Source organism: Schistocerca americana, chromosome 1 (assembly GCF_021461395.2).
Source record: "Schistocerca americana isolate TAMUIC-IGC-003095 chromosome 1, iqSchAmer2.1, whole genome shotgun sequence".
NCBI lineage: Eukaryota > Metazoa > Arthropoda > Insecta > Orthoptera > Acrididae > Schistocerca > Schistocerca americana.
In genome coordinates, this window is record NC_060119.1 from 152232836 (window position 1) to 152234366 (window position 1531).

General features: G+C 47.7%; 1 protein-coding gene across 1 annotated transcript; it reads left to right on the forward strand.

Annotated features, from left to right (window-relative positions):
* Nucleotides 1-498: 498 nt before the first annotated feature.
* Nucleotides 499-1071, forward strand: LOC124610377 (gustatory receptor 23a-like). The gene has a single exon (XM_047140157.1). It carries the CDS (start codon nucleotides 499-501, stop codon nucleotides 1069-1071), a length of 573 nt encoding a protein of 190 aa, XP_046996113.1.
* The last annotated feature ends 460 nt before the right edge of the window (nucleotides 1072-1531 follow it).

Here is a 1531-nt window from a genome sequence, read left to right on the forward strand (position 1 = left end):
GCCTTTAGAGTGTCATTAAAGCGACTCACAGGCTACTTCATATGTTTGATGTGGCTTGTCTCTGTCATTGCCTTCGGGTTTTACTGCAGTTATTTAGTAATGCATATAATCATAATAGATCATCATTCCCGTATAACAGTGCATTTTGTAATTGTGTTATCTGTTTTACTGTCGATGTTGGAACCAGCTACAATCTTATGTAGATCTCTGTCTACTGGACAAGGTAACGTTAGCAATATCACGGACCTGGTGCAACAGGTAGATGCGCTGCTCGCCATGCGAGATCACACTTACAGAGCGGAAATATATCGCAAAACTCGCCAAAGTGCAATTTTACTTTCCATTACAGTGCTTGTTTTTGTTGTCATACGAGTTAGCGTACTAGCAACCTATATCTTCAGACGTACGCCAATAGGTACTATCACCCTGTGCCTTCAAGGATTTATCACGCTCTGGCGAATTCAGTTCTTCGCTGTTGTGCTGGTACTCCGACACAGGATGGGCATCGTCTGTGGGCAGCTGCTGGGGAGTACCCGGCCGCCGGCGGGCAGCGAGGAAGAACTGGAGGAGCTGGCGACGCGCGCAGGACAGCCGGGTGTGGCGGGGGCGGTGGGGGCGGAGGTGCGGCGGCTGCAGCGCGCCAGGTTGGCTCTTCACCGCTGTGCTCGCCTCTGCGGTCTCCACTTCGGACCCGCACTGCTGCTGGCCATCCTGGGAGATTTCGTCGAGATGACTTGCTCTGCCTATTGGCTTATAATCCTGGCTCAAGAAACAGACAAGAGAGCGGAAATACTGGAGAAGTTATTTGCACTTACTAACGTCCTGTTACGCCAGCTGGTGGTCTGCTGGGTGTGTTCCTCGGCGGCTGACCGCGCCGACAGGGCTGGTCTACTCCTGTCGAGGCTGCAGCCGCTCCTGCGTCCCGGGCCAGCAGTCGATGTTCTGCGACTTCCAATGGACAAACTACGGGTTTCCGCTATGGGTTTTTGTGACATCGACCTTCATGTCTTCACAGCCACGGCTAGTGCAGCAGTCACTTATCTCGTGATACTTGTACAATTCCATAAGTGAAGTACGACATAATGATGCTGGGAAGGGCGTCTCTCCTTGTAACAGTGCAATGTACGGAAGCTATCATTGCTGGAAGCATCATCTTGCAAACTCAAAGTTTGTGTCATATTACCTAATAGCCGCATGGTAAGTGCAGGTTCTTTTTCAATTACTCGTAGTGTTTGTTTCATCCATAGGACCGAGAGACATGTGCTTCTAATGAAACAAATAGCAATAAAGCTGTTCTGAAAAATTTTATAGTAAACGTGTGTAATTATTTTGCTTCTACCTACAGCCTGCATGGAAAGTGGAGCTCTAAAATGGTTCCTTTGAATCAGGTGACATAAATAATAGAGCAGATCCTCCAACACCGAATTGGATTACTGCTCCAAAGCATGAGGATGTATCAGGGCTCCAGCATAAGCTATTATTTTAATATGATATTTCCATCATATGTTACTTTTAAAACATTCTTTCTACG

What these genes read in the sequence shown, in the direction of transcription:
- LOC124610377 (XM_047140157.1), top strand. Translation starts at nt 499, where the DNA reads ATGGGCATCGTCTGTGGGCAGCTGCTGGGGAGTACCCGGCCGCCGGCG.